General features: G+C 40.0%; 1 protein-coding gene and 1 pseudogene across 7 annotated transcripts in view; both read right to left on the minus strand.

The window, feature by feature from the left end:
• Positions 1–27,909, minus strand: part of LOC126934984 (60S ribosomal protein L37-like) — an 843,215-nt pseudogene that overhangs the window by 807,150 nt on the left and 8,156 nt on the right.
• Positions 1–27,909, minus strand: part of OPCML (opioid binding protein/cell adhesion molecule like) — a 1,153,441-nt gene that overhangs the window by 111,091 nt on the left and 1,014,441 nt on the right. For all 7 annotated transcript variants that reach the window (XM_050755994.1, XM_050755993.1, XM_050755998.1 and 4 more), the window contains one exon: positions 6,856–6,981. In XM_050755994.1, the coding sequence (XP_050611951.1) occupies positions 6,856–6,981 (126 nt within the window). The remainder of the gene's footprint in view (positions 1–6,855; positions 6,982–27,909) is intronic.

Genomic DNA, 27,909 nt, shown 5'->3' on the forward strand with positions numbered 1-27,909 from the left:
AAATGAATCAAAGACCTCAGAACTGTCAAGGAATAAGAGACAAAGACAAGAGGTAATAAAATAGTAAAAATTATCACTTTTCTCTCAAGGCTGCTCGCACATTCAATGAGTTAAAACACAAAAAACGCACAAAACGGGGCTAGGCATACAGTATGCACTCATCATAATACCATCATAACCAGCACCCAGGCTAATCTGTATGCTACATGGATTCAAAGAATGCATTCAAATGCAAATATGGCACAACTACAGTTTAGAAATAACTGTTGAGTTAGTGTTCAACAATATTACCTGCTTTCCATTCATTTTCTCTTTTGATACCCAAAATAAACTGATAAAGTTGTTCCCATTTTGCAGTAAAGGGTTTTGAGGATCAGTGAGATAAATCAACATTTGTTAAGTCACTCCGTGTGTTAACAACTCAGCCCAGGTCTCATGCTAAACATGGGTGTTAGCCCATGTTCTGCCAATGGGCTACCACCACCATCCAACAGCCTATCCAATGGGCTAACACCACCATCCAACAGCCTATCCAATACCTATACTCAAGTGTGGGTCAATGCATCTTTTATTTGGAGTGCTAAGAACTTGGTGATTTCTTCTAAGACTTTCTCTTTAGGAATTTCTAGCATGAAAAATGAACGCTGTAGCAGAAACAGTCGTGAATCAGTACTTTTTTTTTTTTTTAGACAGAGTTTTGCTCTTGTCACCCAGGTTGCAGTGCAATGGCCCGATCTCAGCTGACTGCAATTTCCGCCTCCTGGGTTCAAGAGATTCTCCTGCCTCAGCCTTCTGAGTAGTTGGAACTACAGGCATGAGTCACCACACCTGGCTAATTTTTTGTATTTTTTTGTAGAGACGGGGTTTCACCCTGTTTGCCAAGGTGGTCTTGAACTCCTGACCGCAGGTGATCTGTCCACCTCAGCCTCCCAAAGTGCTGTGATTAAAGGCATGAGCCACAGAGCCCGGCTGATTGGTATATTTCTAACCTGAACATCTACCAGAGTGACTAGAAGACAAAACTGCCCAACCAGGTGATAACCACGGGTGGTGATTTTGCTAGCATTAGCTCTTTACTTCCATGGAATTCTCTCATTTAGCAACCTCAGATATCTAGAACACAGCGAAACATTATTTCCCCCAGACAGAAGTCATCAGTGCCATTGATCACATTCCTAAAAGCTAATGCCTTTCACTCAAAGAAGGCCCTTTCCCACCACTACATCTTATTTAGGACTAATCAACTTAGTTGTATAGATTCTTGCTCAAGACAAATTAGAAGCAGATCATCAGAAGAAACGTGGCTGCTAAAAGACAGGTGCACTGACTTTAGGAAGAACTGACAAGTCTGATTGAAAGGAAGAAAGAAATACTACAAGAACTATTTTTAAAAGACACAAGATTTTAAACAGTATTGATGGTATTTAAGGGTCATATTCCTAGTCATCGCAGTCCCCAAATGCCAAGATACAAACAATCTATATGTATAATCTTGATGTTACAATGTAAAGATGAGGCTAAATGGCATTCACTAGACAAAAATAAACAGAATAGAACATAATTCATGCTTTAAATGTTTTCAGTGGAAATTACTTGAGTAAATGCATAAAAGAGTCAGCTTTGGTTACCTGGAAAATTCACTTCTATGAAATAACTTGCTCCCTGAGATATTACTGTATCTGAGTAGACTGCATGAGCAGCTCACTCACGGGTGATGTGTTGTCATCTTAAAATCTCAGGGGAGGAGAGACAGGAAGGAAGACTTTGTTATTTTTTCCCAAACATCTGGCCTTTCCAAATATGTCATGGCAGCGGAGCCAGGTGTGCGAGGCATCGCAGTGGATTCCTATGGCATTGCAAGAGGGGATGACTACCCTCCTTAGAACACAACAGGCTCTAGGGTCTTCTGCCACGCCCATCCCTGCAACTTTTTCACATTACTCATGTGCCTAGAAGAGCCTGCCAGTGATGGTGGCCCAGCTTCCCTTCTCTTGTCCTTCAGGAATGGGAAAGGAAATAATTCTTGAAGCCCAGCTGATTCACAATGTATTCCAATCCACTTTGCTTGCTTGTTTGGGGACCTGACTTTTTCCTTCGGAAAATTTTTTGAGGCAGCAGCCTGTGTTATATAGAATAATAATTCCATCATTATTCTACTTCCTGGGCCATGGGTGACTAAGTACAGATTTCCATATACGTAAAGGCTGCTACACAAGTGCCATACCCTCTAGCAGATCTATATAAATATTTTTAGTAAGCCATTGCCTGCTATTGAAAAAATTAAGTATAGATTTTTATATATAAAGATTAAGAATGAATACACAGTCAAAAGCTCAGCAGTTTGCACAGGAACAGCAAACCCCCAAAGGGACGTTTGCATAGTGCTTTTCGTTATGTTCACAACATTTATTCATGATCCTGGTAACATCCAGCTTTCCTCAAAAGTGAGGCACGTGTCCTCGAAAAAGCCCGGGTTCTGGAAATCTGGTACACTTTCAGTACTGCCAAGGAGACGAGAGGTCGACAGGGCTCCCGCAGCTTACTCAGTCTAGAGAGCAGAAAAGCTGGGAAGTCTTCAGATCCACCTTTGGAAACTTGGGGATGTTTCAAAACTTTTACCCTACTTTGGTAAGAAGGATATGTCTTTGGTTTGTTTGTTTTTGTGAAACAAATATACCTGAAAAGAAAAATTACTTCAAAGGGGCTCCCCAGAAACGTCAATGATGGGAGTATTTACACCACCAACATGGGCAAAGGCTACCCAGGCTCCTCTCAGTCCCTTGCCTCCTCCCACTCCAATCACTTTAATCACTTACCAGTGCAGTTTCACTACCTGAAACCTTCACTCTTCAACCATTATCATCTTAGGTAGAGATTGCATTTCTGTATTTTGAGCTGTATTTTTTCCTTCATTATATCTGTCTACTTTTTATATTTCAGAGATTCCTCATAGTTTCAGATCCATCAAAGCTTATTATTATTTTTCTCATGCGATAATGGATTTATTTATTCATTTATTTTTACCTCTTTTCTACAATTGTAAGGGGTCGACAGCATGTACTCATATTGCCATCTTAAACTGTAAGTGTGATTGTTACTATTTTTAATTTTTAATAATCTGCTTATTAAAATATTTTTCTTAAATGAAGGCTGATTTACTCGTCCCTGTTTATAGATCCCCAAATTTAAATCATATATTTCAAATACTGCATTAGCTAACTCCTCCACCATAATCCTACTGGAATTTCAAAGAAAATATCATTGCAACCTTTATTTCTTATTCTTCCATGCTGAATCAATCAACAAATTTTTCTAAAAAATGCTGTTTGATGTTCAAGTTTTATTGAATGTACTTCTAATCTTTTAAAACAACTCCCCAATTGCAAGTCAGAAGGAGCATCCTTCTAAAAATAAATATTGGTAGCCACCCTGCAGATGCAAATTTTAAACTTACAAACACTTCATATTCCAGAGCTTTTCTTTTTTTTTATTATACTGTAAGTTCTGGGGAACATGTGCAGAACGTGTGGTTTTGTTACATAGATATACACGTGCTATGGTGGTGTGTTACACCCATCAACCCGTCACCTACATTAGGTATAAAATAGAAATGCTACAGAGAAGATTAGCATGGCCCCTGTGCTTTTCAAATTGGGAAACCATTTTTTGGAGTTCAAATGCTTAAATATCATTGAGAGAGGGAAGGGGAAAGACAACAGTGAAAATGAAAGACAGCAAAGTTAAGGCCAAGCCTATGAGAAAACAAAGGCAACTTCAAAGTAGAGCACAGCCTGGGAGATTTAAAGAAGAGAGGGATCACTTAAATTTAGGATTTTCCAGTGAGGCTAAATTGCAGCTATTACATTCTATAAAAGATTGGGAATATGAATGAATCCCCCTTATTTTAAAAGGGAAATCTTACCAGTGTACCATTATAAAGAATTGCTTCAGAACATTTACATAAAGTCAAAATGCCTTTTAAATGATTTCCAAGCTTAGAGAACTGTGTGTTTAGGATCAAATAACTACATTCTGGGATTTCAAGCATTTATAAAGACATTTGATTTTACCAAATATATGAAAGTTGATCTGATGGTTAGACACAGTTTTGTATATAATATAAATCCAAAATTATCTCTAACTTTAGGCAAAATTATCATGGAACCCATGTCTTTGGGAACATTATTGCTGTGTTTATATTAAGTTTGAGTTTTGTGATATCCCTTACATATACTTTAATACTGTCAATAATTTTACTTTATGATATAGAGACATTCTAGGTTTTAATAGGCAAGGTCTTTATACCAAGAATATTAGGCTCATTTATTAGCATTATCTTTCCCTATAACAAGGCAGGAGCAAAAATATGTGTTCTCAGTCCACAAAGAGAAAAGCAGCAAAAGCTTGAATGATATTCCTAGCAGAAGATCCAGTCTCTTATTTGATAAGTGCAATGACATAATTAATGTTTCAAATTAGGAAAAAAATTCAGATCATTATTGTCTACATTTCTGTATATTTATATTTCAAATTTAATTGAAATCTAATTACCAACAATAAAATACACTTTTTTTTTTACAGTTTTATTAGTTTTGACTAATTTTGACGCCAACATAACCTTCAAGATACAGAACTTTTCCAACATCCCCCAAAATCTCTTATGGCCCTTTGCAGTCACTTCTCCCCAAATCCCTACCCTAAGTAACCACTGACTTGACTTCTGCCATTCCAGATTAGTTTTGCCTATTACAGGATTTCATGCAAACAAATTCATACAGCATGTGTTTTTTAATTTTTAGCTTATCTTCCTCAGCACGCCATTTTTGAGATACATCCATTTTGTTATGTGCATCAGTGGTTTGTTCCTTTTAATTGCGGAGTAGCAATCTGTTGTTAGAATATTCCACAATTAATCTATTCATCTGTCAATGGTTATTTGGGTTATTCATAGTTTACAGCTATTATTAATGAAACTGCTAAAAACATTTGTGTACAATATACATTTGTGAGCATATGCTTTCATTTATCTTGAATAAATGCCTAGGAGTGGGATTGCTGGTGCGTATGCTAAGTGTATGTTTAACTTTATAACAAAATGTGAAATTGTTTCCCATTGTGCTTATATGTTTTTACAGTTGCAGAGTTAATATATAAAGCTTCAGCTGATCCACATCCTCACCAACACTCGATATTATCAGCCTTTTTAATTTTAGTCTTCCTAGGGATTATGCAATGGTATCTCATTTTGGTTTAATTTTTATTTATACGATTAAGATGTTAGTCATATTTTTGTGTACTTATTTGCCATTTACATACTATATCTTCTTTTGGAATTGTCCAAATTTTTTGTTCACTTTGAGGTGGAGTGTCAGAATTGTGTTGGAAGAATTCTTCATATACACTAGATGTAAATTTTTTGTCAAATATATGCACAGTAAATGTTTTTATCCAGTCTGTGACTCCACTGAAGGATTTTAATTTTGATGAAGGCTGTGATGAGTTAAGTTACAACCCTATAAAAATGATACCTTGAATTCCTAACCCCTGATACCTCAGAATGTGACCTTATTTAGAAATAGGGTCTTTATAGAGGTAATCAAGTTAAAATGAAGTTACTGGTGTGGACCCTGATATATGATGGCTTATATCCTTATTGAAAGGAACAACTTGGACACAGATGCATCTAAGAAGAAGGCCATAGGAAGATGAAGGCAGAGATCAGGGTAATAGATTTACAAGTCAAGCAATGCCAGTGACTACCAGCAAACCATCAGCATCTAGGGAAGGACGTGGAACGAATTCTCCCTCAAGCTCTTGAAAGGAACCAACCCTGCTGACGCCTTGACCTCAGACATCTGGCCTCCAGAAATGTGAGGAAATACATTTCTGTTATTTAAATCACACAATTTTGGGTATTTCGGTATTAACATGAATTTATTACTTTTGTTCTGTCATGGTTAGGGCTTTTCTTGTCCTGGCAAATCTTCGTCTTTCTCAATATTACTAAGATTTACTCTTACACCTTCTTGTAGATCCATATTACTTTTGAATGTTACGTAGGCATACTCCACACATTTTTCCTATTTACTTGGTTTCATGTTTGAATTTTTAATGCCTGAGGAAGCTCTTGTTTCTTGTATAATTCCTAGAATTAATCACAGCTTTTAGTAGCAGTGTAAATATTTCAAGTGGCTCTGTGCCCATCTCTTCAAGTTTGGCTTGGGGCAAGTTTTATTTCCAAAAGGACAAGCCCCACTGTCCTTCTGGTTCCCTTGCTATTAAGTTGGAAATGGTTTTAACCGATGTTTTCATACCAATTATTGACTGCTCAGCACAGTCATGCCCAAATGCACTTAACCATTTCCATCATCCTTCTTCCACTCAAGGTGAAATGTTTATGGACAGGTCAGACATGTGTGGCTCTGGATAAATGTCCTAAAAGTGCTGAAGCAAGGAGATCCTTTTTCTCCTGGACACACAATAACGCCAAACTTCTCCATGGCCACACTAATACCCTTGTGCTCTACTTCCAGGAAGAACAAACCACCAACTGACCCACCTCTACTTTCAGAAATTCACATCTTCATTGGAAGTTATTCTTATGTCCTTTGTTCTTCATAGTTTGGAAAACAGAAGCCATCTAAGGCCATAAAAATGACTGAGACCATAATTTAGCAAATTTCCTCTATGAATCCTTCTTTTGAAATGAAAAAGCCAGCAATTGGTGCATATTGCCTGCTTGATTTTATATGACTGGACTACAAAATGTTTTCTGATTCCTGAAGCTCTGTTGTGCATAAGAGCCAAGACTTTAACATACTACCGCTGAAAACGTCCTCCAGGTCAGCATCTTACCCTTGACTGACAGGTGTCTCCACGTCACAGTTGGCTCTGGTCTGCCAATAGCAAGACACAGCAGGGTCACACTGCTTCCCTCATTCACAGTGACGTCTGAGGAGATATTCATGATCTGAGGAGGAACTGTAAGGAAACAGGATAGAAGAAATACCTGAGAATAATTCTTTGCACTTAAAAGGAGGTGTTAGCCTACAAATTTTGTATAGCATGTTTTTATGATAAATATTGTTCACAATAATAAATTTCAAGTTGCTTGATTCGCCAAAGATAGGGCCATAAACGTTTGCCTTGTACTTATGGTAGAAGGAGCTCTATATTATACCTTGGCGATAGCAGGAGGCAGATGTGGGAACACTGGTGGGAAGCAGAGGACCTGAGAGAGGGTGTGACTGTTGATTAAAAGGCGAAATCAAAAATATTCACAAAGCCTTCCAAGAGCTCCTGTTTATCCCCATGTTTATTGTTTTTAGTGGAATCAGTGGCGTAAGCTGATAACCATGAGGGACCACTGTCCTCAGCCTCAAGCCTTCCCCAATATTGCACTCAAAATGCTGATAACGCTGAGTTAGTTACTATTTTCCGAGCATTGCAGACCCTTTTAAAATCTTTGACCTTGAACAGGTTGTTCCATCCTGGAATTATTTTGTTTCTCACTTATTTTAACCTGAAAATCCCTCACCATCCCTTAAAACACATCCTTTAAAACTCAGTGAAATTCTCTGACTCTCTTGATAGAGTTAGAAAATCCTGGATCCAACCAGCAATGCATGTGTGTCCTTACTACTACTGCAACCATGAGATTGTACTCCAAATTGTATTTTTTAAGTGGCATCATATCCTAGTGGTTAGGAGCAGGGTTCTGGATTCAGATAGACCAATGTTTCAATCAGCTTAATTCCTCACCTGCTACATGACCGTTAGCAAGGTGACCTGCCTTTGTCCCTTTGAGCTTTATTTTTCTCACTCGTGAAATGTGGATGATAGTAGTAGCTAAACTCACAACACAGTGAGTTTAGGTGAAATAATGGCTTAGCAGAGTGACTGATATAAAGTAAGCACTCAATAAATGTTAGCTCCTAAGATGACGATGACGACGATCATGATGATGTCAGGAAAAACATATTTCACAAACAACAGTTTTCCTCTCATGAGCCAGGACCATGCCCATGTACCCACAGCACTACAAATTTTAGCCTAAAATGACACCTGGTCTTACTCTCTCACCTCCAGGCCTTGATTCTCTTCAACTCAAAGGTCAGTATTGGAAAACGCCCAGATTCCTTCTCACCTCTTATTTATCACCACCACTGTCTTGGTTGTTTCTCACCAATTTTCACAGATAATTGCAGTAGCCTCCCACCGGGAACCTTCCACCTGGCCTCTTTCCATTTTGGGGTCCCACCAATCTATTCCCTACACATAGCCAGAGCAATCTTTCCAAGTAATCATGGAATCAAACTTCTCTCCTCCTTACTCATTTACCCCAGAATGGCCCACCACGTTTAACAAACAAACCCTTCTGCATGACCTGAGCTCTCTGGAGTCGAACCCCCAAACCCACCAACAAACCTCATCTCAGGCCCCGTTTCCTCTAACAAAGCACATGGCACACACTGGCCCCTTATCTTCTCCTGAATGTTTTAAAAGCATCAGCACTCCCATAACTTTTCTTTTCCTTGACTGTCTTTTTTTGATTCCCTACCAACAGATATGACTCATCTTTCAAAGGGTACCCTAACATCCCCTCTCCCCTGCCATTTGCCCTAACCTCTCCCCACATCCTGAAAGCAGAAGCAGTCATCTCTTCTGCTGCGTTTTGTTTAGACCTGTCCCAGGGAGGCTTTGAACGTGCTCTATGTATGGCAGCTTATTGTCTTCCGACTGTCTCTGCACCTAGAGAATGAGGAGCTGGAGGGCAAGTGTGGAATCACACACATCTCTACTCCTCAGTGTAAATCACAGAGTCTGACAACGGTACGTGCTTAATTTCTCTTTGAAAGAAAGATCCAAAACAGATTGAAAAGAAATCCCAAAACTAAGGGAGGTAAAGCTTTGAATGGAAGATTTTAGATACTCAAACCTTTCTTTCCAATTTTCTTTCAGATCCTCAAATAAAAGGAAGATAACACAGAGCGGAGGCTCCAAGCCTGCAGACATGCTGATGTATTTGTACTGCCAATTTAATTGTGAATTATTAATTACCAAACAGGTACAGGGCAGGTCAATTCCAAACAAACCTGAGCTGAGCTGATGGCAAAGGAGAATTATGGCAAATGCTGAATTCAGACGATTTTGCAGCTTGGAGTTTTATGCTGCTGAGACCTTACAGGTAAGTCTTTTCAAGGAGAAGCCATGAGTAACAAGTAGAACATTTGAGCTCTTAATCTACATTAGCAAATAAATAAAAATTGCCTATCTTATAAATCTGCCATATTTGGGATTATTTCTGCATTAGGATTTGGCCTGAAATTTCAGTGCACATATTTTACCCAAATACATGCTGGGGAAAAATAGCGTACATTTTAGCTACACTGCATTCTCTTGAGAAAAATGTTCTACCTGTTTTTTTTCTTTTTCCTATATTTTCTAGCTTGTTAAAAAATAGTTCTGGGCTTAGAAATGTCAATACTTTTTTCACTTCTGTAAAGCAACAACTCGAGTGCAACTTCCAAAATATTCTCAAAATAATGTCTGCTTCAGCTGGAACTGTTAGGCCATCTGAAGTTTTTTGTCTTAATTTTTTTTTCAGACCCTAAAGGCTCCCTAATAGTAAGTTACACACAGCTGGGGAAAGCACATTCATTGAATGGAGGCAGCTATGATGCCTCAGGATAGAACTCAGCACAGCCACCAACTCAGAACTGTTCTTTCCACAGACATCGTACCTCATCCGATAGTGTGAAGGATGCTGGATTAAGAGATATGTAAAACTCCATGGATGCTTAGCATGTCATCCTCATTGCTCAGGTGCTCAGTCTATGTTACCCATGAGGAAAGAGCTTCCTGAAGTAGGATCACAAAGGCTAACCGAGACGTTCCTACTAAGCCCAGGTAGTGTTGTGTGCCATCCTCTGTAGCTCCGTCATGTTCTCTGTCATTTTCTCCAAGGAGGAAAGATAAGTACAGTGTTAGGGTGTGGATCACTAACAGAAAAGGAAGTGCAGAGGATGAACTGGCAGAAAGGGAAGTTCTTTCTCTTCTTAATTACAATATCCTTAGAAACTAACATTAATAAGCAACTTTGTTGTTTTCAAATTCCTTGTTTATTGAGATAAACAAGCTCCTTACAAATGGTGAGATAAATCAAATAAATATTCTCACCATTAATATTGAAGAAACTGAGGCATGAGGAGATAAATTGATCAAAATTATAGGGTCAGTCAACAAGAGTTCCTCTCACTGTATTATGATTCCTCTGTTTATTGTTGACCAATTCCCCAAACAAAATTTCCATCCACAAGCCTTCACGTGTTTGTGTACTCTGCTTCAAATGTCTTCCCAGAGCATCTTCCCTCACAGCACCTGCCATGATGAACAAAAACATCCCATTCAAGTCAGCGCCCCCTGCACACTGCAGGCCACAACACGAGAGGCCTATTTTCACTGTCCTTGTTTCCCCAGGGCCATGCATGCTGCTTGCCAAGGAAGGTATTCAATACTTTTAATGTAAATTTAAATCTGAGTTGAATTCCGCAATATCACTACAACTCTACCCTTGTTTCCATGATGACTTTGTGAAGAAAGGAACACTTGGGGATAGCTTTTAAATGCTTCTCCATATTTTGGCAGGTGATCTTTGTTTAATTTTTAGATGAGTATCTGTAGCAAATGCATCTATACATATTGCTACTGCTTGTAAATATACATATAAACATAAAGAAATGAATAATAACCTTACCTGACATGCCCAAATTACTCAAAGGAAATGGTAGGACCCACAGAGTTTAACTAAAGGATAATAAATAGCACAGTGTGTCATCTGTGCAGACACTATTGAGCTTCCCCTACTGGTGCCGTAGGTATCTGCTTATCTTTTCACTGATGGTGGTGTTTTACAATAGGGCCTTTGCATAGATTGTGCAGAGGGTTAAATGCACAACTACGGTAACTTCAAAATGTGGTCATTTTGGATAGATGATAGACGGGTAATAGCTAGGCAGAAGAAAGATCAATATAGATAGAAATATAGAGAGACAGATGATATATTGACAGAAGTTGGGTAAGTATGTGGGTAGACAGAAAGAGATAGATGATAGATAGATAGATAGATAGATAGATAGATAGATAGATAGATAGATAGATAGATAAACAGATAGATGACAGATAGACAGAGATAGAAATTCCACAGTTATCTTTTAAATATGTTGCTTCTGCCTAAAACGTCCCACATGTGCCCCTTGATAAAGATGGAAGGCCTAAAACTTCTTAACAGGATTTACAAAACCATTTGTTTTGCAGTCTGTCCAAAACATAACTTCTAGGTCCTTCTCTAAAGCCTCTCTCCAGAGCTCCATCATCCTCTCAACTTTGTACCTTTATACACACAATTCCCTCTGCTTGGAAAACCCATTCCCACACCTGTGCCATCTGATCCACCCACTCTCCAGTTCTCAACTCACATTCAGAGCTTACTTGTGATGTCTGAGTCACCCTTTCTCTCCCCAAGACATTCTTGTCTATGCCTTTATCATACCATTTATCTTTGCAACTGAGCTATCACATGGACAGGATCTGTGATAGGTACCATCGTATTCCTATTATACACACAATGACTGGCATGCAGTAACATCTTCTTTAACCCTGTAAACATAATGTATGAGTGCATGGGTTTCTAAATTCAATATCTGATAATGTGTCAAGTGTTTCCCATCCAAGAGACTGACACTTGCTCTATCCTCTCCCTGAAATCCTCACCATCCTATTCTTCACGTGTGTAATTTTTTTTCTGGGCTCAGTTTTAATGTTACTACCTTGGAGAAGTCTTTGCTAAGGATCCCAGTCCCCTGTCCCCAGTATCTAATTCAGGTCCTCTTGTTACAATCTCTCCTCAACCTTTACATTTTCTTGTATAATACATACATAGTTTTGGGCTTTTATATCCACGTATATGACTATTTGTTTAACATCTCTCTGGCCCACTAAACTATCTACTTTACAAACCACTACACTCCCTGTAAATAGAACTATGCCTGCCACACAATATTTAATAGATGCTTAATAAAAACTTGCTAAATAAATAAATAAATGACTACTCTGTATACTGTTTCATTCAAATGATTGTGTACTTGGGAGACAGAAGACTTGAGCTGGAAAAGGCTTTCCCAAAGATGAAACACGTCTTTCCGTAAAGTTAGTTGGGATTGAAATGTGTGATTTTGCACCTATCAGCCCCACCCTGCATCAAGTTGATATGATGTGGTGGAAATGGCAGTGAGAGGCCAGGGAACATGCCTCTGGTTCTGAGGTCCAAGAGACCTGCTTGGCATTGGACAATTTTATTTACTGAGCCTAAGCCCATGGCTCCTCCTCTGTACAATGGAGATAAAAACCTTGTCTCTTCAGGTTGTTGCAAGAACTAAATATAAATGTATTCAACACAGGAGCACAGTGCATGGAAATAAGGAAGTATCTGGTAAATGTTAGCTGCTATTAGCCTTTGTAGATACTCATTATTGATATTGTTCACGCCATTTAGAATCAGAGAAATGGCTTTATCTGTGCCTAATCGCTCATTTTCTAAATCTTAGTTTCCAACTTTAAGTTGGGACTTATAACTAAATGAAGCTTACCTTGGAGATACACACACACATATATATATTTAAATACATTATATGATATGTTATATATAATAATATAATATAGTATATTGTATACTATATTTAATAATATAGTATAACATTACTATATATTTCATATGTACATAGAGTATATGTAGAGTATATATGTGCATAAACACTCTAGCTATCAGAGTAAAATGTGCATATTCAATGACTAACCATCAATTTCCTCCTCTTAAACTGAGCTATTGGGCCTAAGCAAATGCATATGGCAAATCTCACATGTGTATGAAGAAATTGCTTGGCTTTTAAAATATTTTCTTTTAAGGGGTGTCTGTTTCTAGAAGGAACAGGGTACAAGACCTCAGCACCACGTCCTGCTCAGCCAGGTCCCAGACCTCATCTCAGCTGAGAGGCAGAAGCAAAGTGGGCCTGGGACCAGATGCACAGGTGTCTGCTGCTGCTCCCTACCTCAGCTTTGCCCACATCCTTAGCAATGCAATAAGTAATGATACCGCGTATGTGATGGGTATTTGGGGCTTTATTATCTAATTTGGTCTTGACAACAGCTTTGAAGTAGACAGGACAAGATAAAGGAACTGAAGTGTGTCCACAAGGCAGGATGCTGGGACACAGTCTTCACCCTCAGAGCCAGACCCACTGAGAGGGGTTCAGGTCACCAGGACAGCACTGGCCTTGGGGTCCAGTCACACAGCTCTGGACTCTGGTCCTGGCCTCACTTCAGCTGGATGCCTGAGTGCAGGTGAGTTCTGAATCTTGCCAGTTTCCTCTCCCAGGAGGAGTGCTCATGACACCTGCTTATGGGTAGGGTGAAGGTATGGGTAAAACTCTGAGCTCAATCCTTGGCCAAAAGCAGGAGCGTATTGAGGGCTGCTTCCTCATTCTGTCCACATTGTCAAGAATTCCCACATTGTCAAGAACTCTCTGGGAATTTTTTTAAATTGCAGATTATTAGATCTGAATCAGAACAGGGAGTAATAGTGTCAGAAAGTCCTCAAGGTGAATTTGGCATGCAGCCAAGATTACGAGTCATTGCTACACCCCTGCAAGGGGCATCCGTTCTGTCTGGTCCCCTCCCAGTCACCCAGAGCTGCCCAGCTTCCATTACATCCCTCCGCATCCTGTCCCTCCAGGACCTGCTCCCCATTAGAGATGGCTCCACAAGGTAACTGCAAAGGCAGCCTTCCCTGCATCTCAACTCTGCCCTGTCTCTGTCAATTGGTTGTCTAGTCTTAATTGTTTTATTTAAGGCTGTATGTCAGAGTTAGAAAAAGAAATCTTGGGATTTGGAGTCATAGGGGCTAAGGTTTGAATACAATTTTTTCCAAGTATTTTCTATGTGATTTTTGAAAAAAATTACCTAAGCCATTAAGTTTCAGCTTCCTCTACTGTGAAATGGGCATAAAAATATTTGTATCACAGAGATATGGAGATTAGATTAGTGATGATTATTTCAAAATGGCTTAAATAGCTATTATTATTGTTTTTACTTTATTGTTGTTATTATTATCAGGGAATAACAAAATATTAAGAGACCATGTAAAAGCTAATATAAATGTGAAATACTTTTCATTACCATTTTAAACACTCAAGGCTAATTTATAAAAATAATACAGAAAAAGACTTTTAAAGATCCAATGTTTTATCCTTATGGGGTTACCTTTTTGCATTTTAATAGAAATGTTTACTTCTTAAACCAGAGGCAAATTGGGAATTATGGCATTTACCTAGGCTAGGTTGTGTGATATTCTGTATACTCAAATAGTATAATATTTTGCAAAAAGCACTGCATGAAGTGTAAGGAGGAGCATTTTCTGAACATTTTCCTTCTGTAGCTCTGTGACCTTTTGCTAATCATTTAATGTACCTGGCTAGAGCTGTATGTGCACTTGTGTGCTCCTGTGTTTGTGTGTGTGCATTGTTGTTAATTTGTTTTGGTTAGCTTTAGAATGGAGGCATTGGATTGCAAATCCCCAGGTCTGTTCTGGTCTAAAACCCTGGGAGCTGATGATCTTTCAGGAACAAGTTGGGTCTATCAGTGAGCTCCTCCTGGGAACAGAGTAATACCACCACCAGCAGCAACAACAAAATCGTTTATGTTTATTTCTTGAAGCCTAGCATCAAGTGCTGTTATACACATTGCTTCCTTTAATTCCCGAGACATTCTTAGGAAATATGCACTATTAAAAATCAGCATAAGGATAGGCATATATATTAATGGAATAGAATGGAGAATCCAAAAATGTATCCACATTTTATGGTCAGTTCATTTCCAACAAGGTGCCAAGTCAATTCAATGAGGAATGAATAGTGTTTTCAATGAATGGTACTGAGACCAGTGGCTATCCCCTTGCAAGAGAGTGAAGTCAGACCCCTACTTCATACCATATACAAAAATCAACTCAAAACATTAATAGATCAAAGACCTAAATGTAAGGGCTAAAACTTAGAAGAAAACACAAGAAAAACTACGTAGCCTTTGATTAGGTGATGAATTCTTAAGATATACCACAAGAAGCACAAGCAACAGCAGAAAACATAGATAAACTGGACTTCATTCAAATTAAAAGTGTTTGTGCTTCAAAAAGACACCAAAAAGCAAGTGAAAAGAAAATCCACAAAATAAGAGAAAGTATTTGAAAATCACATATTTAATAAGGGACTACTGTCAAAATAAGTAAAAGCAATAAAATGTCAAATAATCCAGTTAAAAAATGAACAAAGGAATTGCATAATTCTCCAAAGAAGATATACTAATGGCCAATATGCACATGAGAAGATGTTTAGCACCATTATTTACCAGAAAAAAATGCATATCAAAACCACAATGAAATATCACTTCACATCCACTATGATGACTTTAATCAAAAAGAGGGACAATAATAAGCTTTGACAAGGATGTGGAGAATTAGTAGACTAATACAGTTGGTGGGAATGTAAAACAGTGCAGCCACCTTGGAGGACAGTCTGTAAGTTCTTCAAAAGGCTAAATATAAGCTATCATATGGGTCAGCAATTCTACTCTAGCTATGTACCTATGAGAAACGAAGGCATATATCCACACAACAGCTCATGCATTGGTCCTAACACACAAAATTTTAAAACAAGTCAAATATCTATCAAGAGATGAATGGATAAACAAAATGTGATACACCTATACAATGGAATATTATATAACTATACAAAGAAACAAAGTACTGATATGTGACCCAATGTGAATGAACCATGTAAATATTAAGTGAAAGAAGCCAAACACAAAAGACCACATACTGTCTGATTCCATTCACGTAGAATATCCAGAATAGTAAAATCCATGAAGATAAAAAATGCATTGGTGGTTGCCAGGAGCTAGGGAGAGAGATAAATGAGAAGTGACTGTTGATGGAGGTGGAGCTTCCTATCAGAATTATAAAGATATTCTAGAATTAGATAGTGGTGACTAGTGTACAACCTATGCATATTCTAAAAGCTCTGAACTGTTCTCTTAATAAAGGACTAATTTTATAGTATGTGAATTGTATCTTCATAAAAGTTTTATAAAAACATCAATCATGGCCAATCATCTCTTATGAGGTCTTGTACTACAAGGAGAGACAACAACTGAACACACACGAGTTCTCAGAAAATATTCTTTTCGTTTATTGATAGTTCTTTGAATAACACTGCATAATGTCTGCTTAACTCCCCATTTCTCATTACTTGCCCACTGTTTCCTCTTCTCTTTCCAAGACAACTCACACAGTCCTAGTCACATCAGCCCATTTGGCAATGCTCCAAATACCTCATGTTAATTCATGAATCCACACTTTTGCATGTGTTGTTCCTTCTGCCCATGAGCCATCTTCCCCATCCATCCATATGCTCAACTCTTACTCATACTTGAAAACTGGTATTGAGATAGAATACCTTCTCTCCATCAGTTCCCACATTCTACAGATAAATGTATGTCTGTGTTCCATGACAACCTATGTGTAATGATCTAATATATTCACTGAAAACATTTTTTGAGTTCCCACTATGAACTAGGCATTACATTGGAAGTAGAATGACAAATAGACAAGGTCCTTTTCTCGTGTAAATTATGGAGCTTAGTGTATACAGGAGAACACTGACGCTGGTAAGTCATCATGAGAATCTAAGTGTGATTTCACTCTGGCTATGCTATGAAGTGGTTCAAAGCTCCATGATAGCCCATACTAGGGACTTTTTACTGGTTGGTGAGTTTGGTGAAGGGTTTGTTGTGGGCAGAGCTGGGCAGATGGATCAGCCTGTGCAAAGGATCCACAAAACAGAGAGCATGATGAGCTTCAGTGAGTGTGGATGAAGTGAACATAGCGAATCTCAGAAACTGAGGCTGAAAGAGCAGGTAGACCCTGGAACTTACAGATTCTTTGAATAAACACTAAGATTTTCAATCTTTTTGTAACAGCAGTTGAGTGATACATTAAAATGTTTAAAGACGTGATGCTGCTGCTGCTGATGATGATGATTATGATGAAAATCATGGTACTGATGATAAAGGTGGTGATGAAGATAGTGATGGTGATAGATGATGATAGTGATAGTGATAATAACGGTGATTATGATGATAAAGATGGTGAAGATAGTGATGGTGATTATGGTGATGATGATAATGGTGATGTTGATGATAATGGTTATGGTGATGATGATGGTAATAATGATGGTGATGGTGATGATAATGGTGATGATGATGATGAAGGTGATGATGGTAATGATGATGGTAATAGATGGTGATGGTGATGGTGATGTTGAGGGTGATAAGGGTGGTGAAGATAGTGATGGTAATTATGGTGATGATGGTAGTGGTGATGATAATGCTGATGATGATAGCAGTGATGTTGGTGGTGATGATTGTGGTAGTGATGATGATGATAATAATGATGATAATGACAAGTGATGCAGGCATGACAGATTTCCACTGGGAATTGGTCACTCCTGGCTGCAGTGTGGAGAATAGACTGAAGTTGAGCAAGTGAAAATGAAACTGGCTAGGGAGTTGTCCAAAAGTGAAATGGTAGAAGGTTAGACAAGTGCAGTAGTAGGAGAGATGAGCCAAAAGGGAGAGATTTGAGTAACATTTGGGAGTAAAATAAACAGAGCCTGGTGAATGGCAGGATATGTGGTTAGTGTCACAGCACTTTTCACACTGTTCTATTGTTTTCCATGTCTCTCTCACTCACTCGACTGGGGATCCTTACAATTAAGAACTGTCATTTGTTCATCTCAGTATTCCAGGTGCCTCTCAGCACAATGCCTGGTATCTGGTAGGTGCTCAATCAATGTGTGCTAAATGTAACTGCTAATGCCAGGAGATTTTCAGAAAAATACAACCTCTCAGGATCCAGGGGGGCAGCCAGCAAATTGGAACTAGGTTAATTGCATGAAGTCACATCCTATTCTTTGAGGCAGGGCCAGATCCACGTTATTTGGTCTTATATACTCTGAGTGTGAGTCAGACTCCCGCCATGTCCTGGTGTGATATGGTTTTACTTTGTGCTGCAGAATAGACCCACTCCATTCTGATTGCTTTTCTCCTCTTGGCTCTATTTTGATGAGAGAAATGATAGGGAATGAGAACAAATGGTTCTGAATAACACATACATGAATACATGCCAGGGACTGGGTGACATCACAAAGCTCTCAGGCTCTGCTAAGTTCATCTGTGACGGTTGTCTCCACAGTGTCTCTTACAGAAGTTATTTATAGACTCAGACACACACTTCCTATTTTTAATTTGCACAATTCAGACAAGTGACCATGATCAGAGGAACTGAATACGGCAAAAGAGTCTTTCTTGTCGAGTTCTCTTCTTTCTGGGGCATGGAGGTGCCCTCCCTCTGGGAGGCTCCTTTTGTTCCCTTCCCCCCCGACTTGTAGGCTCCCTGGAGAGTTCTTCTGACCACACACACACTCAGGATCACAGGGTTTAATTTACATCATAGATTTTTCAAGTCAAAATAGATGTTAGGAATGCCCCTCGCTCTAACTTCCCATTTTGCCCATGAGGAAGTACTTTGGTTCCAGTCCCAGTTCTGTCAAGCATTTGCTGTGAGGTGGTGGCCAAGCCCATGACCTCTGTCAACCCAAGTCTCTCTCTTGCAGGAAGGCCCCTGAGTATTTCCAGCCTCCCTGGAGCGAGTTTCAGACCTCTCTCCTTCTCTACCCTCTTCTTTAACACGGTCATGGCAGTCTCTTGTTACTACAACACGAGCTCCCTCCCTCTTATTCACAGTGTGACCTTGAGCAAGTTGTGTGACTTCTCTAATCTCAGTTTCTCAAACTGCAGGACAGCATCGTGATCATAGGTAACTTATAGGGTCACTGTGAGGAATAAATGGTAAATGAATATAAAAGGGTTTTGTCACAGTGCCTGGCACATAGTAAATGACAATGTTATGGGCTCTTTGTTCTATATCCAGATTTTTTTTGCCAGCAACTCTCATTTATTGAGAACTTAATAAGTGTCAAGTGGCACTGTGCAAAGTTTGCCGCACATCACTTACTTCATCTTATGAAAACCCTACATGGCAGTTTTACTACTACTTTACATTTTAAGGATTAGGTAATAGAAGCAGAGAGGGATTAAATAACTTGCTAAATGTCACACAGCCTGGAAGAGGAGAGGCTAAGATGTGTCTCCTGTTGACTGACTGCAGAACCCAAGGTCTCAGCTACAGCCAGGCCACAGCTTGAGGTGACCCAATGTGCCTGGCTTCAAAGGCCAGGGTCTCTCTACTCTTGCTGGCAGGGCTTTTGGTTTGGACACAGTGAGATGGGTAAAACGGAAGTCTTGCAAGGTTTGGAACAGAAGTGGCCCTCACTTTGATGATCTGAAAAGTAGGTCATGCGAAAAGCACCTGCTGCACTGAGTAGGGAGAAAACCAAATGAGGCAAAGCAGGGGAAGTCCAGCATCTTCTCACTCTCTGCTTTAATTCCTGGACCTGTCATTTAGTGATCCTTGGTTACAGATGATCAGTGAGGAGTGTGAACAGGGACATTCCTGGCCCAGATCAAGCAGCCTGAATTCCTCAGTTTCTCACTGACGGTCCTTGATGCCTCCAGTCTTCCGCCTCAGTCCTATCACATTTTAAGCCACTCCCAGCTGAGGAAGGTAGATGTGGAATGATGCCTGGGCTGAGAATTAGGCCAGATGTGTCCACTCCTAGGATTTCATGCCCCTCCTGGTCTCCATCAACTCCTAGCCTTCCTGATTTTGTCACTGTCCAGCAGATCTGTCTGCCATTGCTTTCTGAAACGACTTTCGTGTGTCCATCTTTGTCCCCCATCCTAAATTTTTGAGGGGAAATGTGGTTTCTTCCATGACCCTTCTTCTAAGTTTATTCTAGAACCCTGCACAGGACCCAGTCTCCATCCGGGTCTGGAGCACAGCTTCCGGAAGCCACATCAGCAGGACAGATTCACCCAGCCTCTCTGAGCCTCGCTGGCTTGCTCCATATTGCAGCCTGGCACCTGGCGACATGGGAGTATTGACAGACTCCTGCCCACACCCCGAGCTTTCCAAGGATGAATGGGCTGCAGGTCTCTGTTGTGTTTTGCTCACCTGAGTAGCAATGTTGGGGGCCAGGGGGTGTCTAAACAGAGTTGGCTGCCCCTTGGGATGCAGCCTCACCCTCAGGCCATCTATCTGGAATCAGCCTAGGTACACTTCCCAGTAAATTTCCTGCCTGTGACTGAACACCCACCCCTCTTCTCTTCTCCCACCTGCTTTGTGCTGCCAAGATTAGATCACTGTGCCTCACCCCTGTACCCAAGTTGTGGTCATTGTGTGTTCAAGTCTACGACAGAATTGAAGAAGAAAATTATCTGGGAACAGATACAGAAACTCTTTATCTTGGGAGGAAGCTGGGATTTGGAAAATGTTTAAGAAATGGGCACTTGTCCATCATCTTGTCTACTGTAGGAAGAGAAGGGAAAGGGTCTGAGCTCAGGGATTATTCTTCCATTGGGTAATTTTATTAAAATAAGCAGTATTTGGTGGCATGCGGATGATAGAGCTATCTTCAAAAGGTTCTAGTTGTGAATAAATGACATGATAAAAGTAAATATAATTTTTAAACTATAAAATGGTATAGAGCCAGGAGCGGTGGCTCACACCTGTAATCCCAACACTTTCAGAGGCTACGGTGGAAGGTTTACTTGAGACCAGGAGTTTTAGACCAGCCTGGGCAATATAGCAAGTCCCTGTCTCTTTAAAATGCACACACACACACACAGCCAGGCATGGTGGCGTGCGCTTATAGTCCTGACTACTCGGGAGGCTGAGGTGGGAGGACTGCTTGAGCCCAAGAGTTCAAGGCTATGGTTAGGTGTGATTGTGCCACTGTACTCCAGCCTGGGAGTACAGTGTCTCCAAGTGTCTCTAAAAAAGAAAAAGATTTAAATAAAAACAAAAACAAAAAATCGTATAGAATAGACCATTAATTTAGTATTTCCAGTAAAACAAATTAACAACTACATTTTGAGTTCTCAGGGTTTCCATTGGTTCTAAACATAATGAGTTTTTGGGGTTTTTTTTTTTTGGTTTTTTTTTTTTGAGACGGAGTCTCGCTCTGTCGCCCAGGCTGGAGTGCAGCAGCGCCATCTCAGCTCACTGCAAGCTCCACCTCCTGGGTTCACGCCATTTTCTTGCCTCAGCCTCCCCAGTAGCTGGGACTACAGGTGCCCGCCACCACGCCTGGCTAATATTTTGGATTTTTAGTAGAGACGGGGTTTCACCATGTTAGCCAGGATGGTCTCGATCTCCTGACCTCGTGATCTGCCCACCTCAGCCTCCCAGAGCGCTGGGATTACAGGCGTGAGCCACCGCGCCTGGCCCACAATGAGTTTTGACTCTGTTCTCTGTAGACCAGGGCTTGAGTGTAGCATACACAGTAATGGTTTTTTTATAGAAAGTACAACACATAAGCCAAGTTTAGCCATATATACCCCCACGTTGTTTTCCCCACTCACTATCATGCTGGATCCACAAAAAACATTACTTATAATTCTTGGATTTCTAAGAATGAGGAATTCAGTCAGCAATTAGCTTCCCAAATAATTATTATATAAGCCTTTTTTTAAATTTTTAAAACCTTCCTCAATTCCAACAAACCTGGAGAGTACGGAAATGAGGATTATATCCACATTTTCTTACTCTTGAAAAAGGCAGGGGGGTCTGTGACTGAATATTGCTGATAAAACATGATAACTGAGTCTCATTACAGCCAAAGACAAGTCTCATATTTTAGCATTTTTATTAAAGCTTTTTAAATTACTGAGTGTCTGGTATATTCAATACTGGCCTAAGTGATTTATATTAGTCTATCCCTCGATACTCCATCTAATAAATAACTTGGCAATCTCCTAACCCATAAATATCCCTGGCCCCAGCAAAAAGCAATTAAAGCACGTTAAAAAAAAAATGGCTTCCCAGTACTCCAGACCATAACGTGACTATGCTTCCAATGGAATAATTCACACCATTTACTGAGGAGGGGTCAGATCTCCTTACTCACCACCTGTCCACCAGGAACTGAGGTTCCCATTCCCTTGAAAGGTGAGACATATACAAAATTATCTTAAAAATATTTAACATGTCACAATGCTGCAGGGATTTTATCATGGAAAATATTATTCCCAGCAACAAGTGTTCTATAATATTTTAGACAGCTTAGGCTGAAATTATCGGGCAAATCTTTTTGGAAAGCAGTTCAGCCAAAAATGTTGAAAACACATTAAATACAGAGGCAGCCGACTAAAAAGTCATTAGAGGCTCCAGTGTCACCAGCCCAGAAAATATTTCAGGTTAGTAAGGTTCACCGGCATGCCAGGTAAAAAGCCATTGATATTTATAATAGTGGCCTCAAGTTCAGTGCTTTCAGCTACAAAAGAAGGCCACTTTTGCTGAAAAACCTCTTCGCTGGCCTTCCCTGGGCCTCCAGGGTCAGTAAAGGAGGACAAGCTGGGTCATCACTTCCCACTTGTATAAATCAGTATCCTCTGCATTGCACACACCATGCCAACTCCAGGAAGGTGACGAAGGAGCCACACACTAACATTTCTCACTATACTCAGGGAAGCTGATAGGAGCATGGCCTTGAGAAGGAAAGGACTGCCCCATTCCAGTTTTATAGGGATTCTCCAAATCAGAATCCCAACGAGCCCATGGCATACTCATCATACATTCCAGAGTCTTGCAGCTTTTAAATCATCTTTATTTGATTCATCTTCAAATAATACTTTGGTTTCATTAAACATTGTCTATTTTTATGTACCTCTCTTTGCAGGTAATTGTCACATACATATGATTGGGGGAGAGTAACAATTGCTTTTTATAATTTCACAGGAGCCAAATACCCACTATGTACTAGTCTTGTAGCTCCAGGATACATCAAGCAGGTATATAGTGGTAATGTCACTACACTTGAACTTGATTATGAAGCTGTGAAGTGGGGAGATTTCGAAAGAATATTTTTTCTTCATTTATTATTATGAGGAAGGAACAATAACTAAGTTTACTTTCATAGCCTGGTATCAGAGTATCTGGGGCATATGGTGACAGGTTTGATGGAGAATATTTATTTTTGCATAGAGAAATATTTTTCTTTTTCCCTGTAAATAAGAGACTTGCTACAACCAGTTACTCAGCCTTCCCCCACAATTCTGCAAGCTACATAATATCTTGTTTTCAAATTATTTAATAACTTTTCAAAAGTTGATACATTAACATGATTCAAACACCAATCTACTTTTAAAAGTGTATAGAGAAATATTTTACTCCTACCTTTATCATTTCCATCCCTTTATTTCTACAGATTTGTACAACTTTGTATTTTGTTTATCCATCCAATGTGTACTTATGTAAAACAAGCAAATAAGAAAATATATTATCATCATCCTTCCTAAGACAAAGGTAGCAGAGCATATGTACTGTTGTTCCCATATTTATAGAAATATACCTTATACATTTTTCAGAGCTGTGTAGTATTCCTTGGCATAAATGTATCATAGTTTATCTAACTAGTACCCCATCCACAGAATGTGAGTTGATTTCGATTTTCAACATTTTGCTATTACAATTTCCCACAAGATTTGTAAACTGTGTATTTGGTATAGAAACATAGAATAAGTACTGGCTTAAAACGTAAATGCATCTATCTGTATTTTGATGATTGCTGATAGATTTCTTTTCATGAGGGTCTTACCATCGTTCCCGTCCACTAAAAACCTATGAGATAACCTGTTTCCCCAGAAGTCTTGTCAGAAGCTTATATAACTAAACTTTTAAATGTTTTCCAATTCAATAAGTGAGAAATGGTATTTCTGCATGGTTTTGATTACATCATGTCATCGTTGTGAGGGTGATTTCTACTGTCTTCTGTGAACTCTGTTTATGTCTTTTGCCCAGGGACTTCCCAGTGAGAAGTTGCTGGGCTTGCCAGGCTTCCCAACATCCTTTTTAAAAGGGTTTATTTATTTATTTATTTTTATTTTTTAATTTCCATAGGTTTCGGGGGGAACAGGTGGTGTTTAGTTGCATGAATAAGTTCTTTAGTGACTTCTGAGATTCTGGTGTACCCATCACCCAAGTAGTACACACTGCACCCAATGTGTCGTCTTTTATCCTTCACCCTTTTCCAGTCCTTTTTCCCCCTGCGTGTCCAAGTCCATTGTATCATTCTTATGCCTTTGTGTCCTCATAGCTTAGCTCCCACTTATGAGTGAGAATGCACGATCCAACATCCTTTTCAGTAAATCACCTTTCCACATATGTCAGTTAAGGTTCATTTACTGTATTGTTCAGAGTTTGGCCTCTGGAGAGAGAGGGGCAGGTCTGTTTCCTGGCTCTACCATTTATTTACCAGCTGTGTGACCTTGGAGAGCTTCTTAAGCTATTTGTATGTTATTTTTTTTCCATCTATAACATAGGCATATAATTAGTACCTACAAAGTAGGATTGTTGTGAGGATTAAATGAGTCAGTACATATAAAGCAGTAAGCACAGTACCGGGGCCGGGTGGCTGGTGGACAGCGCTCAAATATGACTGTTCTCACACACGGACATCGCATATTTCCCCAGGTGCTCTCTGCTGCCTCACAGATGGGACACATTAGGGAAAGGAAAGCCTGGGTGGTCTACCTTCCGCTGCTGTAGACAGAGAACAGTCATTTCAAAAGAATCAGCCTAATAATTAGTCTCTGCAAACACATCTGTGGACTGGCACTTCTCATAAACTTGGGTGCAAAAGTAAAGGCCACTTTAAAAATATGTCGCCAGAGAAAATGTCAAAGGCTCTTGGGACATAGCAAGATGACAAGGGCAAAAACCATGCTTGGCACATACTCAGTGGGGCAGGCAGCAGGCACTCACTTTATTTGAATTAAAATTGATGAAATACCTTCTTCCCTCTTCGGAAAGTGCTGGGAAATTCTACAATTGTTACTGGGGGAGATGCCATAAGTAAAGGCAGAAAAGTGGGGTGGGAAAGCTGACCTTGAAGCACAGGCATTCACTGTTTCTCTAACTATTCATTTGTCTATCCCCAAGACAAAGAGGGCGAGTGAGTCAAGAGTAAATGGCCTGCAGGCATCTTGGAGAAAGGGAAGAGGAGTCCCATGCTGAAAACCCTTGGTGGAGCTTTAGGCAAGTTAAAGTAGGAGGAGAAGAAGGTTATGACTAGATTCTTAGAAAGGGCAGAGGCAGGGAGTCCGGGAAAGCGAACAGTCGGGTTCCAAATCCAATAGACAGTAAAGTGCTACTTCTAGAGAATGTACAAATCTCACTCTAAGTATACTGGCAAGGCCCACATCAGATTTATTATCTTTGAAGAAGGTCATTGTGCTAGCCTACGACCCACTTTATTGGAAGATTATTTTTTCTTTTAATCCTTAAATTAGGTATCTCCTAACATTTTTGAAGTGGGTAAGTTAAAATCTCCATCAAGGGGGTGGAGGGGAAAAAAAGTCTCCATCAAGAATGTTGTCTGCCACTTGCCATCTCTCTGAATGTGACACCATGTTTAGCCTTGAGCACATGCATTACTGGTGACAGTGTCAAGCAGCGTGCATTGGTGGAAAGTGAAGGAGGGAGACCCAAAGGAGCTCTCCAACAATGCAAGATTAATTCCCAATGGATTTCACTTCTCCTAAGGGTGTAAAACTGAGAGCTTAGACCTGGTAGCTGCTGAGGTCCTTCTCAAGGCGATGAAAGCTCTTTATAGTTAGACACTGTACTACAGAGAGTGCCTGAAGCAGAAACAGCATTTGGGAGGATTCAAAGCAAAGAGAGTTGAGATTATAAACGGGCTGTGTGTGTCTGTGGAGACTCAGAACGGTTATCTCATCCTTCCCTCTCCAACACTGATCAAGACTTATGAGCCAGCAAGCTTTCCTGGGGAAGGCATAGGAGCTTGGTGGGCTGGGTGCAGAGAGTAAAAGGATAATGGGACTAAAAAGACTAGAAGAAGAAAGTAGGCTGTAATGGAAGTAGGGCGGAAAGGAAAGTGGAAATTTTGAAGAGTTTGCCCTAGCTTAGAAATGTGTACAGAATTCCCGTTCTCCCTGGCACCTGCCCCCCCTATAGCTGCCCCAGCACAAAAGAGAATGGAGATAATGGGGACCCTCCTGGCCCTAGGAGGATGGGCTAGGGCAGGGGTTTTACTCTTTTCCACCACAGCTCACTTTCAGTCATCTGCTCATTTCCCTCTCAATTAAGTGGCATTTAAAAGATAAGACAACAAGTAAATGTTAATACTCTCATATAAAATAACAATATTATTAGCACAATGACAACAGAGCAGAGCCAGTGAGGAATAAACTCTCCTCTACCCCATTCCCTTAAAATGTTAAAGAGTGAAGAGACAGCAGAGGATCTCTTGGTTTGGGAGAGACACCTAACTCCCAAAAAACAAGTGAACTACTTGAAGGCTGGACTCAAGTTAAATTCAAGCTAAAGCTTATAAGCATCTCTCATGGTGACAGATTGGTGCCTCCTTGACATATCTGTAACCACGTCACTTTCTCCTTTTCTTTCCCTCTCTCCATCTTCAACCCTCTCCTTCATGTAATGGCTAAAGTAACTGAAACACAGACATATTATACAATATATGTAAATTTTATACAAAGCGACAATATTATCCTCATTCCCATGAACTTGATCAATAAATGCCACCCAGGATTGTCAGAGGATTGGAACCAGAGTGACTCCATCTTGAAGGTGGGCTGGGTAAAATGTGGTGGAGACCTGCTGGGCTGCATTCCCAGGAGGTGAGGCATTCTTAGTCACAGGATGAGATAAGAGGTCCTAAGACGCAGTTCATAAAGATCCCAGCGATAAAACAGGATGTGGTAAAGAAGCAGGCCAAAACTCACCAAAACCAAGATGGTGATGAAAGTGACCTCTGGTCATCATCACTGCTCATTATACACTAATTATAATGCATTAACATGCTAAAAGACACTCTGGCCAGAGCCTCGGTAATTTACAAATGCTACAGCAATGTCAGGAAGTTACCCTATGTGGTATAAAAGGGGGAGAAACCCTCAGTTCCAGGAAATCCTCACCACTTTTTAAGAAAACTCATGAATAATCCACCCCTTGTTTAGCATATAATCAAGAAATAACTATAAGTATATTCAGTCGAGCATCCCATGCTGCTGCTCTGCCAAGGGAGTGGCCACTCTTTTATTCCTTTACATTCGTAATACACTTACTTTCGATACAGGAGTTAAGAAGAAATTACTTAGGCAGATAGCGAGGGTATGGGAGTCCTTGGGAAGGCTTTTCTTTTTCATGAAAAGCGGCCCCAAATCATTTTCTAACAAAGAGTAGCCTGTAAAGTCGAGCTTCAGACACAGACAAGCAAGCTGGGAGCTTGTAGGAGTGAATGGGGCGGGAAGTAGACTACACACGTTCAAGATGGCGGCGCCATCTTCCCTTCTCTTTGGGCAGCGGCCTGTACTGTAAGCAGCAGACAAGATGGCGCCAATTAACTAGAAAAACTATTTGCATAATAAGGTTAGGGTGTGGTGGCCAGCCTTCCCCATGTGCTATGTAAGTATCATACCTGATGGAACCAGTCTGTGGGCCCTATGTAAACCAGACCCCACCTCCTCCAACCTGACTATAAAATTTGGCGCCTTTGCCACCTGCTGGTCCTTTCCCCTCAGAGACCCCTTTCTCCTAAATACCTCCTGTGTGTCCGTGTCCTAAATTTTCCTGGTGCTCGATAA

This window comes from Macaca thibetana, chromosome 14 (genome assembly GCF_024542745.1).
Source record: "Macaca thibetana thibetana isolate TM-01 chromosome 14, ASM2454274v1, whole genome shotgun sequence".
In the NCBI taxonomy this organism is placed as follows: Eukaryota; Metazoa; Chordata; class Mammalia; order Primates; family Cercopithecidae; genus Macaca; species Macaca thibetana.